This window comes from Typopeltis vanoorti, chromosome 20 (assembly GCF_054136105.1).
Source record: "Typopeltis vanoorti isolate ZY-2024b chromosome 20, IOZ_Tvanoo_1.0, whole genome shotgun sequence".
NCBI classification, from domain to species: domain Eukaryota; kingdom Metazoa; phylum Arthropoda; class Arachnida; order Uropygi; family Thelyphonidae; genus Typopeltis; species Typopeltis vanoorti.
This window is the reverse complement of record NC_143568.1, coordinates 103,672,685-103,690,222: the sequence shown is the minus strand read 5'-3', so window position 1 is coordinate 103,690,222 and position 17,538 is coordinate 103,672,685. Positions and strand designations below refer to the sequence as shown.

At 34.1% G+C, this 17,538-nt stretch overlaps 1 protein-coding gene across 2 annotated transcripts in view; it reads left to right on the top strand.

Annotated features, from left to right (window-relative positions):
• The window catches only part of LOC150095737 (putative RNA-binding protein 19), a 288,611-nt gene that overhangs the window by 22,129 nt on the left and 248,944 nt on the right, over nucleotides 1-17,538 (top strand). For both annotated transcript variants that reach the window (XM_090409907.1, XM_090409904.1), the window contains exons 4-5: nucleotides 3,072-3,179; nucleotides 8,370-8,432. In XM_090409907.1, coding sequence (XP_090266033.1) covers nucleotides 3,072-3,179; nucleotides 8,370-8,432 — 171 coding nt within the window. The remainder of the gene's footprint in view (nucleotides 1-3,071; nucleotides 3,180-8,369; nucleotides 8,433-17,538) is intronic.

The following is a 17,538-nucleotide window of genomic DNA, read 5'->3' as shown; positions in this document are numbered from 1 at the left end:
CAATGCCGAACAAGTCTGATCCTGAGCACCTCCAGTTGTTCTAAATGTTTGTCCCAAATTTGACTTCTCTTATATGTTGCTTTTTTAACCTCCCCTCTTCCACTAAATTTGTCCTGCAGCTAAGAAATAAGTCTGGAACTTGGTATGAATTCTAATTGAATAAGAATAAAAATATGACCATAAAACTGCTATCCAGTTTTGTGGTCAGAGTTCTCTCATTTTAATTTCTTTCTAAAGTAATGTCTAAAAGCCATTAACACTGTTCTGTGCCTTGAAGCTTTTAAAATGGACAATCAACAGTATGGATTCCATCACTATCAATCAACAAGAGATCTTATTTATTTCACCTACCTTTTGAACAAATTTATTAGAAAAGTTTGAGGAATCTCAAGTGACTACTTTTGATAATTCGAAAGTATTTGATCATATGCTTGCTTTATATATATATATATAAAGTGTAGATTATGGTTAATTGGACCATTTTGGGAGTAGCATAATTTGGCACAATTAAGCAACTGTCCCAATTAAACAAAGTTAGATGTCAAGAGTTTAAAAGATGTATCAAAACACAAGTTTAGATGTATCAAAACAAGTTTTTCATTTATTAAGTAACAAAATTATACTGTTATGGATAAACTTAAACAATTGGCTTTAATTAAAGTAAAATATTTGCTGTAAAAATAATTTCATTTATATATGTATTAAACATGCATGCATGCAGTTCTTAGCAGTTAATAAAATTGTAGGAATTAATGAAGTATATCCTGCTAGGTTTTCCAGCAATGTTTTTGTTGATAAAAGGATTATCATTAGAAATCTATAGGAAAGAAACCGATCAGGCAGGTACTTTATTGCAAGCTCGTGCCATCACCTGCAACAAAAATGAGGCATAAGTTTGAAAACTTGAATTCATTTAGCATCAGGAGCCTGGGGAAATTACTTATTAGTATGAGACCTAATGCAAAGAGTTAGCACAACTAGATCATCAAGGGAAGAATGAGAAAAATGTATGTGAAAGTTCAGCTATAGTATGCAAGTGTGATGAAGATATGAATAGCTTCAAATGTGATTATGTATCTGGTGAAGGAGTGGAAATATGTGCTTTGGGTTTGGACCTTTTGAGTATGTCTGGAGAGGGAATTGTATATCTAATTATAAGAATAAGCTAAGTGTTAATTTATGTCTGTACACAAATGCCAAGAGCATCAAAAAGAAAGAGGCTAAGTTCATTGCTTTATTGAATACAATGTGGCCTAAGATTGTTGGCATTAGTGAAACCTGGCTATCAGAATCAGATATGGTAACTGGGATCAAGTGTAATGGGTATACATTTTTAGGAATGACAGAAGAGATAGGAGAGGAGGGGAGTACTTCTAATGATATCAGACAACTTAAGTTCAGTTAGAATAGAAACACAAGAAACAGTGCACCATGTAGTGGTGAGTTTGAGGCTCTCTGGGTGAAGTGGAAGCTAATAAAGTGAAATATATGGTAAGATGTTCTAAGACCTGGTGGCTCAGTTGCAGGGGATGTAGAAATGCATCACCAATTCAGCCTTATCAAGGCTGAATTGGTGATGCAGCCTTATCAAGGCTAAATTGATGATGCATTTGGTGGGTACTAAACGAGTGATCATTATGGGTGACTTTAATTATGCAAACATTAATTGGGCTGAAGAGAAATCTCATGATAAGAATGAAGATGAGTTTATTGAATAAACTCATCTTCATGAAAGAAGGAACTTGAGGTCAAAGAGTGTTGGATTTGTTCCTAGCATCAGAAGCTGTCTCTGATAAGAATATTACTATTTTACTACCAGTTGATGACAGTGATCATGCTGTGCTTTCTTGGGAAGTGTCTAATTACATTGATGTTCCCATTAGAACAGGTCACATGCTGAACTACAAATCTGGTAATTATGATCAACACCTATCTTTGATCCCATGGTATCAGTTACTTAATGGAGAAAATGTTAGCAGTGCATGGGAATCTTTGAAAAAGTGCTTATATGAGGCGGATATCTGAATATATCCCTAGTTTTTGAAGAATAAATAGGTTGGAAGACAATGATGTGGAAAGAATATCATGAGAATAAGAGTAAGAGGAGTTATTAAATATATAAAGCTCAGACCAGAAAAGTAATGAGTGTTGTGCAGAAAGCTAAATTGGAGTATGAAAAGAAATTGGCTATGCAAGTTTAAGACAATCTAAAAGAATTTTATCATTATGCCACAAGCAAAAGAAAGAATTTTATCATTATACCGCAAGCAAAAGAAAGAATGAATGTGAAGGAATAACTTTATTGAATGCAGATAGTACTCTAGTGTCAGAAGCTAATGAGATTGATTAATTAATTAGTGCTTGCTTTGCAGAGAATAATCAACCAGGTATATGTAAGCACATTGCTACTGCTACATTGGATGAAGAGTTAGAGTTGCACGAAAATGAGAGTGAAGAGCTATTGCATAACCTGGGTAAGAATTTGTCAATAGGGTAAGATGGAATATCAGCATGTTTGCTAAAGGAATGTTCAGCCAAATTGGCTAGGCCTTTCACATGAGTCTCAGCTCAAGAATGATGCCATAGGAATGGAAGGAATGTATGATAGTTTCACTGTACAAGGGTAGTGCAAAAACTAACTACTGACCTATCAGTATCTCTGGTGTGGTATTGGTAAACAAACAAGCTATACTCTGCAAGGAGCAGTATGGGTTTACTAAAGGAAGGTCATATTGAACCATACAGAACCATTTTGATTTCCAGTGACATATTATTTGCAGCACAGAAAGCAAGATTACTTGCTCTATGGGTCAGTAAAATGTGATGAATTTTAATATCTGTGAGTATCTGCATTAGTTCATGAAATATTATTTTGTTATTGTTAGTAATTCTGCTTTATGCAATGTGTTTATAACTTCCCTGTTTGAAAATAATTTTAAAGTTTGTATTTTATGTTGTTAATATTATTTTAATTAAAAGCATTAGAAAATCAAAGAAGTGAATTAATGTAATTTTAAATTAGTTGACTTAATGACTACTGTTTTTAATGAATAAATCATTTATCTCTAAAGGTGGATGTATGTACAGATTTGTGGAGTAATAACAAAGCAAGGGCATGGAGCAGATATTCTACAGGGAGTTCCGCTTACCAGAGAAAAGAGAAATTGTGTGTTAAACAGGTCAGTAATAATTGCTTACAATTGAAGAAAATTGCGAATGTCTTTTAATGTGACTCCCATCCATGAAAAATTTTAAACCTGTAGAACATTAGTACATAGGTAGGCTAATTTTTTTACATTATCCAGAAACTGCTGGCTATAGTGAAGGGTTTCTGCTTGGTCTTTAGACTAAACATGAAAATTTTCAAGCCATTTCAGGCTCCAGTAAGGAGAATGGTGGTTTTACACCAGCCAATAAATTCATCTCCTGTGAAGACATTCATAAACATCCATGCCAATTGCAGGATTCGATTGCATAAATTCTAACATAAACAATGTTCATCACCACTTACAGACATCCAAACTAGACCCCCACTTATCTTAACAGAAACCCAAAGTGCAGCTACATCTACCACAGTTCACTTTCAATACTCAAATTATACTCTTCATGATTCATTTCACCACAAAGGTGTACCTATACCTTTGTAAGTTCTGACATTGCCTGCCAGAGAATGTTAAATTTACTACTTTTTACCTCCTTTGGTTGAAGGCTTCCTTGCCCCACTTTCATCTGCTTCATTTACTGCTCCCCAAACTCTGAAAACCACTAAGACCTCTTTACTTTCCTCTCCACAAAACTTGACCATCTACAATCCAGCTATCCAAACAGTGAAGTCATCATTCTAGGTGACCTGAATGTCCACAGCTCCATCTGGCTCCCCTTCTCCAACACTTCTGATCAAGCTGCACGTGATGCAGAGGTTTTCGCTATAAGCAATGAACTAACGCAAATTGTGCAGCTACCTACCTGAATTCCAGATAATCTCCTCCACTTTCTCAATACCCATGAGAAACACTGTAGAGGTTACTTCTCCTCTTGGCAACTTGCACCAAAATCTTGTGCAAGTCTCCAGTCTCACAAAACACCCCTCCTCTGATCACATCCAACCTCATGTCCTCTGGCACTACAAAGATACAAAGTGGAATGATCTCTGGAACTATTACTTTTACTATCACAGAAATCATCCCCAGTGGCATGAAGGCATTTATCCCTCATTCCATCCAAAATTCTCATCCACTTTCCAAGCCTTGTTCAACAGAAAATGTATGAAAGCATTCAAAGAAAAAATGCAGCTTACTGCAGGTGACTTACATCAAGAACCTAGGCTTCATACTCTACCTGTGCAGAAGCACTCAATAAATGTAAATCAGCTATCAGCAAATCCAAATCCCATTGTACTCAAACGTTGTGCTCCAGTGCTAACACCTGTCCTCTATTGTCTCTTTAATCTTCTATACTTTGCACCTATCCCGTCTCCTGGAAACTAACATATATCCAATCCATTCGAAAAAAGGGAGACAAAAGCAAATTGTCCAAACAATTGCCATCACCTCAATCCTCTCCAAAATAACGGAGAAAATTAGTGGTCAACTTCTTCATTACCTTTTGTTTTTAGGCAATTCAGCAGAAGAAAATATTAGTTAATTGAAAGCAGAAAAAGAAAGGATAAAATATTAACAAAGACAAAACAAAAAAAAATACATAATAATAACAAAAAAAACAAAAAAAAAACAGTACATATAGAAAACTAGATTCAACAAATTTTAATTGTGATCATAAATATTATATCAGTAGTTAGGTTTGACAGCTGTACAGGAAGATGGTTTTGTTGTTAAATCAGGTATGATGTAATACCTTATGCTTTTTCCACTGCTTATAATCTACAGTTGATTTACATTGCAGAAACTGTTATAACAAACTCACTTCATATTACAAACTGTAGAGAAGTCTAACTATCTCTGGATTTTCTATAGTAAAAGCTGACTGTATATGGACTAGCAGTTTGCAAACTCATAGCGGCACTGGTAATTTTTTACAGGCCTACCATGTATAATAACATGTATGTATTTGCTAAATTAAATAAGAAAATTTATACTACCAATAAAAATTTCTAATATTTTTATCAGTATCTGATGCTGGTTAGCAACAGGCCAGAACTGTGTGTATGTGTTGCTAAAATTGAATTAACAATCGTTACACACGTTTTTGTTGTTTAATTTTATTTTATGTCATTTACAGCTTGATTTTCTTTGTTGACAGTTCACATGTTATATTGGAAATTTTTAAACTTTGAGGACTAGTAATTTTTTTTCCTCCTTGGACCACACTTCGGGGAAATACTGATATGGTCGATCTCATTGAGGAAAGCGATATTAAACTTGTTGTTCAAATAGAGGATATTAAGGATCAAATTTCATCTACCATATATATGGTAGATGAAATTTGTAGTCGTTGCGACACTTGTATTGTGTTCTGAACTTTATGTCTCTGTCAACCATCTCCTCCAGAGCCTGAATTTTATCCACTTCCCAGAGTATAATTTTATCAACAGAGCACACATCTTTATCTCTGCATTCTAAGTAATACCTTACACTTATTAAAATGGCAACCCAAATTGTTTGTCCAAGCTAAAAGTCTATTGAGAAGTTTCTAAAAGGATTCAGCATTACTATTATCACTCCTTATAGCTTTTCCCAGTTTTGCATTATTGGCAAACAACTAAATATTCTTTGCCAGTGTACAAGAAATATCATTAGAAAATAAGTTAAACATTATGGCCCAAGGAAAGAAATGCCATTTGTTAACTTCCTGTTCTTGGATGGTTCCCTTCCCCTTTCTGCATTCTTGTACACAACTTATATCATTCAGCCATCCATCTCTGTTTGACTAATCTATTATCCATCACATCTCTCTCCAACCTTGCCATTCTCAGTCTGCCATATGCCTTTGTAAAGTTCAATGATATTACTGTATATGAGTCCTCGTTATGTAGCATATTCAGGATTTTTTTTTTTTTTTTTTTTCATGAAATGCAAGCAGATTACCAAAGCAAAATCCATCTTTTGCAAATCCATGCTACAAATTGTAGGGAATCCTCTGCCCAAATCTATATTCTGTTACTAACCAATCTCTCCAATATACTGTTCACAGCTACAAATATACTGACTAATTGTAAACATCTGTTTTAGCAGATTTGCAGTTTTTCTCCCTGTACATTTCTTTGTGACCTTCCCTATTGCATAACTCAGTAAAACATCAGGTCATGGGTGCATTCAGCACCTTTTACAGATTTCTTAAAATGTGTGGTAATATACTGTCAAATGCCATAGTTTTATTAACGCACACCTGGTTCATTTGCTTCTAGTCCCTATAATGGTTTCTCCCATGTGTTTGTTCAGTATCATTCATGGCAGATACTAAGTGTACAAAGTAAAAAGGCTCAGCACTGTTCATTTTAATAATTTAATAGTATTAACTCACAATGCCATAAGAACAAAATAAGGAAGATAATTTATTATTACTTAATTAGTGTACTGTGCTAAGTGTTTGTGCTCTGATGCTGGTTTTAACAGCTTAATAAATAAATTTGTATGGTAATGACATTGCAAATAGGCAGAAACATCGAAAATATCAACTGCATCCAGAACGGAGAACCTATAGAAAAAGTAAAATATTTCAGCTGTTTAGGCACAATTTTTTGTGAAGATGGCAAATTAAATATGGAAATAGACAGCAGAATTAGCAAAGCTGGTATAACAGGAAATCAACTGAATAAATTTATATGGAATAAGAGAGAAATTAGTCAAACACCAAACTAGCTGTATGCGAGACTGTGTTTCAACCAGTTTTAACTTATGGATCTGAGAACTGGATTAGAAATCAAAGACTGGAGGCACAGGTTTGAGAGTGCTCAGAAAGATTGTGGGAGTGAAAAGATTGCAAGATTATATTGAAAATTAGGATATTAGGAAAGAACTTGATGTTGTTACCATTAAGGAATGTGTTAGCAGAGCTAATCTCAGGTGGCATGGTTACTTAAACAGGTAATACAAAAGGTTAGCAAAACAAGTGTTTTTTGCCAGAATGGAAAAGACTCAGAGGAAGATCAAAGTCTAGATGAATTGATACTGTAAGAAGTGCTTTAGAAAACAGAAATATAAGATGTGATAATATTGGAATCTTGACAGGTGACAGATTAATTTGGAGGAAAATTGTTGATAGGAAGTTAGTAATAATGTAGCTTTTTCATATTGTACCTGTATGCCTACCTCCTGAAGGTACATATCAGGAATTTGGAGGCTCCAAGGAAACGTTATATGAAGAATTCAGCCCAATTGATACTTTTGGAAACACAATGGAACACTGAAAGGACATTCTAGTTGTTGTTGTAGTGTGGGTTTCCCCCCAATTTTCCTCATCCATCCCTTAGGACCAGTTGAGGTTGTGCCCTCAATTGAGGGACTTCTATATATTTTTGACTGTAGTTCTGTGTGTGTTCACTGGGCCGCGGAGTTTCCAGGAGAAAAATCACTCTATCTGCGTATGAAACCGGCTAACTCACCTTTAGTCGAAAGAGACCAGATAAAGATTCCTCACATTGTAGACGGGAATCAAACCCAGGTCTTTCCAACCAAAAGACTTTGTTTATACCAACTGAACCGTGGAGACGCAGACATTCTAATCTGTCTTAAAATAAAAATATTTAATAGTTGCATACTTCTGATTATGACAGGGAATATAAAATGATCAACGACTACCCCATTGAAAAATGAATCAATGCTCGGTATTAACATCCAAGATAGAAAGCATACTACTAGGGTGAATGGCATCATAATAGCCATTAAATGATTCAAGTGGCAGTGCACAGTCATATTGCAAGAAGTAACACCTCAAAAGGGACAAAGATGGTGTCTCCAGAGATGGAAATATAGCTACAGTAAAAACAGAGAGATGTTGGGAGAATGAGCTTAAAGAGATATAGCGAACTCACAGAAGAGCTCAGGATATAGCTGATGAAGAAGAATGCAAGACATTTGATATAGTATATGCAGTATGTGAACAGGCTTTATCATATGTTCCATTATTAATGACTTACATATACTTCATCACTGTATTAATTACATCTCTTTAGTAATTTTACATATTTAATATTATTCCAAAGAAGCTATAGTGTTATGTAGAAAAACACATATTTTTCTATTTCTGATATGTAAAGACAGTAAAATCTCGATTAATTACTCTCAATATATTTGTCTTGAAATCATGTACTATAAATGAAACATTTTTAATTTTATTATTATTGGATGTTAATTTTTTATTTTTTTTATGCCTTTTTGATTTATTCTATTTTTTAAAAAAAATTTTTACAGGAAGAAAACAAAAGGAAAAATAAGATTACAGGCAGTTCAGAGCATGATACTGTACTTCAGCAGGTTTGTATGGTATATTTTTGTATGCTTATACTTATCGAATAATGGTTAATGTGGGCCTCCCATGATTACTCTTCAGTATGTTATGACATTATGGGGATGCCGGTTGATATATCTAGTAATACTGGATGGTCCAAAGTACTGTTTTTGATGATAGGCAAACTACAGACTCAAATAACATGTCATGTTCAGAGAAGGCTTTTACAAATATTGATGCCATGCATAGGATTTGAACCTGCAGCATTGATAATTGCTTATGGCATCATTATCTTTCAACTTTCTCCAGTTCATATTTAGCCAAGAGATTATAATCATTTGCCTAAATATGGACATGGACATCTTCATAGTCCATGTTATTTACAAATTCCATCTATGCAAAGAATTGCAATAATATAATTTCAATATTATATGTATATATTAAAACTGGGTTGTTAATGTTTAGTGGTGACTGACTAGTTTCACAACATGAATATAGATTACAAATTAAAGCCAAATTTCAGATAAACCAAAAAAATGGCAATGGTTTTAATCTAGAAGAAGCAACTAGTCCTTATTGCAAAACTGTTTGACATCTGATTAACTTCTAATATGTAACTGAAGATGTAAGTCAAACGACTTACGAAACTTGTTGTTTTTTTTTATTGTTATTTATCTTAATAAACATGTGGTCCAATTATCGGAATCTTTCTTTTGAACTCCTAATATATTTTAATGACTATTAAAAACCCAGTTTCATTCTGAATAATCTTATAGCCATATATTCTTTATTTTATTCTTCTTCCTAACATGGAACCAGGTGGCCTGTTCTGGTCTCATGCCATGTCTTTCTTGGTCTTCCGATTCTTCTTTTTCCACTTATTTATATCTGTATTCCACTCCATTTATATCTGCATAATATTTTTTGTAGTCTGCTGTTATCCATTCAATTTAAATGTTTTATCCATTTTTGTTTATACTGTCTTATGTGGTAATTAATTGGTTTTATATTCAGGGATTGTAAAATTTCTTCATTTGTTTTATGGTCCCACTTGGTATATCCAGCTGTTTTTCTGAGAAATTTAATTTCTGCTGCTTGAACTTACATCTTTCCTTTTTATGGTCCATGTTTCGCTTCCATATAGTAGAATTGGTTTTGACAAGACATTATATAGTCTGATTCTAGTGTGTGTTTTTGCACTAAGGATGGCTTAAATGTATTATTTATTATGCCATTTACTTTGACAAAGTTTGATTTAGTATCTATGTCTTTTTCTTCTTCATATGATAAATCACATTCCAAGTATCTGAAAGTATTTACTTGTTATAATATTTTATTATCACTATTTTACTTCATATTGGGTTTTCTCCTTTGAATGCCATTATTTTTGTTTTTTATTTAGATATTGGCATATTATATTGTTTTGAGATATCTTTTAATGATTTTTGTAAATCATCTTCTGATGTAGCTAATACTATTTGATCATCTGCAAATAGTGTATCTATCTTCGTTTGTGGGTTTTTTTGTATACCAAATGGGTTATACTGTTTCCAGATTGTTATAATTTTATTTATATATATGTATATATTGAAAAGCAGTCTGCTTGGTTAGCCTAGTGGCTTTACGCCTCGCAACCATATTCCTGGGGAAGGAGTATCCTAGGTTCGATTCCCGTCGGAGACGCGAGGAGCTGAAGGATCTTCCTCAGCCATAGCCAAGTTAGCCAGTCTTGGGCGTGGACAGCAGGGTTTTTTCCACCAGTTTATCTGGGATTTTTCATCCCGCAAGCAGGCAAACTGGCCACATGAACACACAGGGATACAGCCAAGAATACTTCGAGGCATAGGAGTGACCATTGTATCCTCGTATTTCGGTTACGAAATCCAAGCATGCTTGGAAGGTTGGGCCTTAAAGGCCTGTTAAAGCCATTGGGATAAATAGATAGATATATATTGAAAAACAGAGGTGAGAGGGTACGTCCTTGTCGTACTCCTCTTGATAGATGTGTTCTAATTTAACTGCTGTTTTATTTCCTGTATATATTTCTTGAATGGATTGTAAAAATATAATTGGCTAATATTTTAAACAATTTTTGTGTACTAATTTTGTGAAGGGCTTTTTTCATAATCAATAAAGGTCATGTGTGTTTCATTTTGAAATTCTCTTCTCTTTTCTATTAATAATTTTAGAATAAAATTGGATCTATGCAGGATCAGCCTTTTCGAAAACCATTTTGTTCTTCTAGTAGTTTATCCTCTACAATATTGCTTAGCTTCTCTTTTAATATTCCTGCACATATTTTATATCCTGTATTTAACAGACTAATTCCCCTATATTTATTGCAATCTTCTTTATTTCTTTTTTTATACATTGGAGATAACCAGCTTTTTCCAAGAGTTAGGAGTTTTTCCAGACATACAAACCATATTAAAAAATTTCAGAAGTCTTTCATTAAATTTTTCACCCTGCATTTTTATATAGTTCTATATTTATATTGTCTTCTCTTGGTGTTTTCCTAATTTTCATCTTCTTTATTGTATTTTTCAGTTCTAACATTGTGATATTTTCCATTAGGTCATTCTTTGTTTTATAAAATTTTATTTCATTGTTCTCATCTGTCCAGAGATTTTGAAAATAGTTCACCCATTTTTCTAAATCTATGGTTTGTATTTTTATTATTATTTCTTTATTCATTTATTTTATTACTTTATAGGTTTTGGGTTGTGGCTAAAATATATCCTTTTCTAGTTCTGTTACAAAATTGTTCCATTTCTTGCTATGTTTTTTCCCTACTTCTCAGTTTGTAATTGCACTGTTTCTTTTATACTCTATTTCTGCTTCTATTGTTTTGGAATTTAGCCATTTCTGGTAACTGTCCTTTTTTGTTTTTATTATATTTTCTATTTCTTTGTTCCAGTCTCTTTATATAGTCCTCTTTTTCTAATTCATTTACTGTGTTTGCTATCCATTTGCTATATTCTTTATTATATATTGAATTAATTATTTATTTTTTTCCTTAACTATTCTAAATATAGCTCTAAAAAAAAGTGGGTCTGTGGATTTATAAATATTCTTCTTGAATTAGCTAAGAAAAAATACACCACTTGTGATACCTAAGTGTGCCAAACATTGAAAGTCTAAATGCTGATTGAATTAACATTTGGGTCACCTTGAACTGAGTGTATGCTGATTTTCACAAAGTCTGGCTGCATCCAGATCCTCTGATTTAAATTGGCAGGCCATTAGTAGATCTGGATCTCAGCAAGTAGGCATTTATTTATTTATTTAATCGTATGGAGTTCCCTCCCTATTCTCCCCTGTCCCTATTGGGGCGAGTTGAGTCCCCCTCATGGGGGGGTTAAGTATTTATGGCTGTAGATCCGTATGTGTTCAAGGGGCCAGTTTGCCTGCTTGCGGGATGAAAAACTCCAGATAATCTGGGGGGGGGGGAGAACCCTACTGTCCACGCCCAAGACCAGCTAACTTGGCTATGAGGAGCTTAAGGATCTAACTGTGAGGAAGATCCTTAAGCTCCTCAAGTTGGCGACGGGAATAGAACCTAGGACACTCCTTCCCCAGGCATATGGTTGCGAAGTGCTAAGACATTAGTTAACTGCGCGGACAGCAAGTAGACATTAAAATCATGCTTGAAGAGACTACTTTGTTTAATATGAGAGTTTAGAGTTTAATATGTTTAGGATTAGAACCCACCTAGCAGCAGGTTTTGACAACAAACTGTCATTTGCTCCATTCTGGTATGAGCATTAGTTGTTGACTTACATCCTCATAAGTTGTTGATCGGATTAGTGACAAAGTGACAATGAAAGAGCCTGAAAAAACAATATGTGTATGTGTGAAATTTTGCTGCAAACTTGGTAAAAATTTTACAGATACATTTCAGTTGCTTAACCAAGCATATGTGGAGGCCTGTATGAGCCGAATGCAGTGCAATGAGTGGTTTAACCATTGATGGATGAGTGGGGCAAAGATCAAGGTGATGTTGGTTATGTTTTTTGATTGGAAAGGTATTGCCCATTATGAATTTGTACAACATGGTTCAGATGGTAAACAAAGAGTTGTAAAATGAGTAATAAAGTCTTTATAGCAAATTTTTTTTTTTTTTTGAATATGCCTTGTATATGCAGTTTTAATAATCCCATACTGTTGAGGGGGGGGGTAACTGTATCTGCCAGTGTGTATGTTTGAATTTTTTGTAAACAGGGAATGCTAGGGATCCACACTTTGGCATGTAAGCAAAGTGTTTAGGAAATTGAACTGGGATACATTCCCCAGTTCTACCCGGCATTTCTATACATTCACCATATAGGATTATTAAAACCCTACAACTGCATCCCTTATCTTCTCCACCAAACACCATCACATTGCCTAGATCTGTCAGGTGTTTACCAGGTTCCTTGCAATTGTAAACTATTCTACTGTGGCCAAACAGGTAGGACAGCCAATATCAGAATTGCTGAACATAAGGACTGTATCCATTTTCACCACACTTTGCACACCCACTGCAGCAAATGTAAATTTGAGTGACTATTCCTGGAATTTGCCTCAGCTTTAAGAAACTACCCAGACATCAACAAATTTGGTTGCATGACATTGCTCCAGATTTTGGAAGCTCTCATCCTTTAGCCCAGCAGCCAAGGACATCCATTTTAACCTACTAGAGGCACTATCAACCTCACGAACAACCTCTAGGGCTCACTTTAGTGAGTACGGGCATGGCAAACCCGAGGTACCTGTTGCTGACCATGTCTTACTTCATGTAATACACATCTGTTATATTATCTATAGACTGGTTCCTCCCCTTCTTTCTTTTCTTCTTGCTCCTTCTCCCAATGCTATTAGAGTATTTGAGGGCTAGGAGTGAATCTTGTTGCAGAGTTGTTTTTCCAACAGTGACTTTCCAACATGATGTGAGACTTGGGACCTAAAGAAGTCAGATAAAAAAAAAAGGAGAGCTACTTTGAGATGTGATGTAACAGAAGGCTGTTGAGGACATCATATACTGAAGTGATTGAAAGGCATACAAATGAATGGGTGTTAGAAAAGATCAGTAGAACTTTAAGGCTCCTTAAGGATATTGACAGAAGAAAGTTAAAATACTTTGGACATATTGAAAGGATGGAAGAAGGATTTCTCAGAACAGTAATAGAAGGTAACATTCCCTGGAAAAAAGAGGAAGGGGTAGGCCATTAATGAGATGGACAGATGGGGTGTGTAGAGTGACTGATCTTCAGAAAGTTGAAAACTCCAGAAAAACATACAACAGGACCACATCGCAAGGACTGGTGTAGCACATCACTGAGCATCAGAGTGACCATATGGCATTTATGGATATCCAATGAACAGATGATGATGATGAGGGGCACTATTTAAGACTTCAGGCTGTTTGGTTGCCATACTTCAGCCTCATTATCAGTATAGTGCCTGCATGCACATATAATCAATTGTACCATGTTCCCTGATGATGGCAGATTGACTACATGCTCCGTATGAGACCAGCTGGCTCACCATCAAGTGATTGAAACCTGATGAAGGTTCATCATATCATAGATGGGATTCCAACCACCTGCAGGGGCGCACCAAGGGTATTTGCCACCCGGATGCAAACTTTTATCAGCCGTCCCTTAAAAAAATCCTAAAAGAAATCCTAAAAAGTGTTCTCTGATTTCTATTTTCTTGTTGTCATTATCGAGATAAACAAATCTTACAACAATGCTTAATTGATTTTCATGGGATGCGTCTGGAGTGGTGTCTAAAATGATAGCATAATATTTATTTAATTTTAGCATTTTAACAATATTAGATTTTATTTTTTCTCCTATTATTGAAATTATTTCATTTTTTATTTTTTCTTCTAAATAAGGTAGCATTTTGTTCTTATCGGTTTGTATTCAACTTATATGATTTGCCATTACATTATCGAATTTTGCTACAGTTTCTATTAATTTTAAAAAATAACCGTTGCTATCTTCAAAAAGTTTATTACTGTTACCTCTGAAAGATACATTTTGTTCTGCTAAAAATTGAACTGTATAAGTAATCCTTTCTATTACTGATTTCCAATGATTTTTTTCTAGTTTTATTAATTATCCATTTACCGCATCTATTGTATTATTATTTATAAATTACTTTTTTAAATCGATCCATGACTTGTAACATTTGATATGTGCTTCAATTTTCTCATGGCGCTCTAATGTTCTCGATAAATGTTGCCAATTGCAATAACCAATTGCATCATTGAAAGCATTAATTTTATCATTAAAAAGTTTACAAGGAAAACAATATACTGAATTTTTGCATTTAGAATACAATAACCAATTTCTGTGTATCTTTTCGTTATTACTTAATCGTTTATAGTAATAATCTGCTGAAAATGATCTGTTTTTTTCATCTTTTGGAAAATCAGTATCATATATTTATTTTGGTCCAACATCTGTTAGAATCATTTTGAGATCATCTGTTATTTTTAAAGGCTACTTTCCTGGATCATCAAAATCATGCTCAAGGATAGAATTCATAAGAGAGTTTTCAGTTGTTATACTTGTATTGCACACGTTTTTGTCACCTGTTTCTTCCAGTGAACTGAGTGAGCTGTTGAGAGTTTCAGAAGTGAAAGATGAATTTTCCAAGCATCATTTTTTAGCAGCTATAGAATCTTCAGTTAAATCTATGGCAGAAGAAAAATAATCTTCAAAATTTTCTTGAGCAACTGAAGATTTGTCTGTACATGAAGATGTAGATGCAAAATATTTGGAAATAGGAGTCGTAAATTTGTTTACATTTCTTCTTTCTGTGCTCTTCGTTTTCTATATTCTGCTCCAGAAAATCTTTTTCTTCTGTCTGACATCTAAAAGTAAAGGTTATTAATATTATATTAGTTAAATTTTACGATGTAGGATATACCAAGAAATGAATATCATTACTATTAATGATTATACTGCATTGTATAATCCAAATTAGATATTAGCTATATAAAATAAATATTTGATATTTGTTTCTTGCTGCCCTGTCAATGTTGCCGTCTGGGTGTGGTGCATCCCTTGCACCCTCGGGTTGGCGTGGCCCTGCCAACCTGTGTATTTTCAACCAAAGGACTCGTCTATACCAAGTGTGCTATGGAGGCTTTTGCTACAGGTTCAGAAATTCCTTTTAATAAAAAATATGGGAATTCGGTGGATTTCTTCTTCACTTGGAGAACGTTGGGTTATAACCATTTAGGACTGTGTACTTGATAATTTCTATTTCATGTAACAGTGCTTCAAGGAGCAAATATTATGGGGTCTTGATAGGAAAGATTTAATTATTCAATATTTTTGGGTAAGGTGGTGTTCGGAAGAATGCTGTATATTGCATCCTGTGAACATTGGACTGTAAACAGATAGGGAGTCACTAGTAATGTGGACATGACTAAATAATATTATTATTTAGTAATAATAAATAAATAAATAAAATATTGCTTTTAACAGTTTTGTGTTTGAAGTGAATTTTATTCTAGGGTGTAAATTATTAATTTTATGTAGAGGTAATTGTAACTCTTGATATGTGTTTTTCTGTGTGGTAAAACATGTTCAGTTTGCATTTAAAATTAAGATTTTTTCCTCCGAATTGTTCAAGATAAAAGCTTGTCAAATGCGAGGATAATGGGGAAATCATAACAATTTCTACAATATCAGAAATGACATATGGATGTGGATACTTGTAGATTTAATATAGTAATAAACAAGACTGCTACATGTCTTGCTTTTAAGCTGAGCTTTGACCAATCAACCAAATCTGCAGGAAGATAAACACTAGAGAATATTCAAAAAATCATGAACAATTAACAGCACCTGTTTTGAAGCATATAGCATTAATAATAACACAGGTCAGTCATTTAGTATTAATAATACCATAGGTTATTATTTTACACATGAAACATGGAATGCTCCTTGTTGCACAATGTTTTTAAATAGTTATTGGCATAACAGATATTTGACAGTTGCATAAACATATGAAAGATTTCCAAATATGAAGAATGAAGCCCTTGTTCCTGTTTGAGGTACTATACAATCGTGTCACCACCAAGGATTCCTTAAAGGTTCTTATAAAGAGATTGTTATCTAGATAAGGCATCAAGGCAGAGAGCTAATCCATTTCTTGATATTCAGAAAATGTGCATAGTGAGACCACTTTTATCCTTTCTTTTATATCAATGTCTTCCCAGTGTTCTTTTTGCAGATTCCAAAACTTCTTTTTTACAGTATCTGACATCACCTTTGTCACAAGTGCATGTAATCTTGTATTTCCCAGGATGTTTTTCAAAAGGACCACTATCTTTTGGCAAATACATAAAATTTTGTAGGCCGTAAAAAGGTTTTAAAAAAAAACACATTGTAATATTGACTTGTTTTTGATATTGCACTGGATATCTTGAAACTGGTAACATAGGGCAAAGAAATGCTGCCTTTATAATCTATTTTTACAATTGTATAAGTTGGTTTCTTTCTGAGAAGTTTTTTTAAGTAGTCATTTTGAGGGAATTTGGCGAATAGAAGATTAAATTCATGTTTCTTTTTTGTTTCATCTTTGATTATTCTTGTAGTATGGTTTGTTAAGGTTGTGAATAATTTCCGATTTTTGTTGAGAATGATGAAAAGAGCTGTGTGGAAATATCTTCCCATATAATTTTTATATTTCTATCTTCTCTCTTCTATATTTTTGATGAGAACATCTAAAAACAGGGTTCAAACCAGTTCAAACCACAAGACAGTGTTCAAACCAGTTTTAACTTATGGATCTGAGAGCTGGGTCAGAAGTAAAACACTTGACCAAAGACTAGAGACCGCAGATATGAGAGTCCTGAGAAAGATTATAGGCATGAACCGATGGCATCAATGGCAATATCATATTAAAAACGAGGATATTAGGAAAGAACTTGACATTGTCAGCATCCAGGAATGCGTAAGTGACCATACCACCTGAGATTAGCTCTGCTAATCTCAGGTGGTATGGTCACTTAAACAGAATGGGCAAAGAAAGATTAGCAAAACAAGTGTTCTCTGCCAGGTTGGCAGCAAAATGACCCAGAGGAAGACCAAGATGTAGGTGGATTGATACCGTACAAAGTGCCTTAGA